The 1,610-nt window shown below is 38.0% G+C and overlaps 2 protein-coding genes across 2 annotated transcripts in view; both read right to left on the bottom strand.

Annotated features, from left to right (window-relative positions):
* The window catches only part of rpp38 (ribonuclease P/MRP 38 subunit), a 16,669-nt gene that overhangs the window by 5,357 nt on the left and 9,702 nt on the right, over nt 1–1,610 (bottom strand). The gene's annotated exons all lie outside the window — the stretch shown is intronic.
* Nucleotides 7–1,563, bottom strand: LOC107836703 (SUN domain-containing protein 3-like). The gene is made up of 6 exons (XM_016673426.1): nt 1,434–1,563; nt 1,116–1,270; nt 903–1,012; nt 670–808; nt 469–581; nt 7–335 (listed from the first exon to the last, which is right to left on the bottom strand). Exons 2-6 carry the CDS (start codon nt 1,264–1,266, stop codon nt 96–98), a joined length of 753 nt encoding a protein of 250 aa, XP_016528912.1. The 5' UTR covers nt 1,267–1,270; nt 1,434–1,563; the 3' UTR covers nt 7–95.

Genomic DNA, 1,610 nt, shown 5'->3' with positions numbered 1-1,610 from the left:
CATATCACACCCTGAGATAAGCAGAAAATTCATTTGTGCACACAGAAAGTTTGGATGTGATCAAGTGATGTCATACTAAATCATTGCTAACACATTTAAAGCCCCTTCTTCCACAGTATAGGTGGACACATATATGATACATGTGATGTTGCTTGACTTACATAGACAGAAAATTCCTTCGGAGCACTGGAGACTGTGAAAGTCGGGGATATACTCTTAGGAATGTGACCCAGGGACACGTGAGTAACGGTGATTCTGTGGGACAGTTTGATGGATAATCGTCCTGGGAAGCCTGCAAAGGCCCAACATTGTCCAGGACTCAGATGATTTCTTCCCTGAAGACAGAGTACAAAACAAAGTTTAGGTGTCAAGACTAATTAGAAAAGAAAATCATAAACCCTAATATTTTATCAAACAGAAATACCACTTTGCATAATATTCATTTAATGTTCTGAGTGTTGCTCAGACCTGAATGGCTATGTTTGGGCCTAAGGGTTGTTGTTGAAAATATATCCCAAACAATCTACATGTTCTGTTGTTGTGAAATGTTGCTGAAGTCATCTGTGGAACAAGTTTTGCACCTGCACAAAAAAACAGAAATACTGAGTCAAGAAACGTTAACACTGAAAATCTGCAATCTGGTTTATGATCTTATTTCTAAAAGCTCACCTTGAGACTCCAGAGCAAAGTTTGGCCAAAGATCCGCTGGTGGCAGAAGGTAGTCGAATTTCTTTTTCATCTCCTTCTTCATCTCCTGCAGATCTTTGTGGAAAGGTTCTGGGATCTTTTCTGGATTCTTATAAAGAGACAGAAAGTTTGTCACAACATTGAAATTAACAAATTGTTCTCAAGTTTGTTCAAGATATTTAAATCAAAGTTAATATTTGGAAGAGAAAACCTACCATGTCCACTGGAGCTGTAGTGTCCTCTGTGGCTGTTGTGTCCTCTGTAGGTTGAGTAACAAATGACTTGGAAGATCGCAAGTGCTGAGCAGAAAATAGGCAGCTACATCCTGATGAACAAGAGCAGAAGATGACAGTCAGTGACATAGCATAAAAAATTCAGACTTTCTACAACACTTTCAAATTGCTTGTTTGTGGAAGGAGAGTATTTACCAAAAAGGAGCAAAATGAAACAGATGATCCCATGACGTTGCATGAGAGTGACAATCTCCTCTTTTATATTGAAAAGCATATCATTATCCTGGTAGCTGTCCAAACTGTCTCCATCTATTAGTCCCCTTCTTACTAAGCGTTTTCTTCGCATCCCCCTGGCCCAAGATGGAAAAAATACAAATGTTTAAATGTGTACATTGATCAGCGGATGACTGTTAAACATAATAGCTAAAAAAATGCTTATATAATATACCCCCCCGACCCCACTAAGGGACAAGGGTGTAAAAAAACGGATGTAAGGATGGATATATATAATACCTGACTCTCGTCTCTCGGTATGATATTGTTGGTTTCCCATTCGAGTCGTAGTATCCATTATTTGCTAAACGAAGGCTTCGTTTCAGCGTAGCTGCACAAAAAGAGAAAAAACAAAGTCATGGAAGAGGGATGCTGAATATATATATATATATATATATATATATATATATATATATA

Source organism: Poecilia formosa, unplaced genomic scaffold (genome assembly GCF_000485575.1).
Source record: "Poecilia formosa unplaced genomic scaffold, Poecilia_formosa-5.1.2 Scaffold77, whole genome shotgun sequence".
NCBI lineage: Eukaryota > Metazoa > Chordata > Actinopteri > Cyprinodontiformes > Poeciliidae > Poecilia > Poecilia formosa.
The sequence above is the reverse complement of the archived record's forward strand: the minus strand, read 5'-3'. Positions and strand labels throughout refer to the sequence as shown.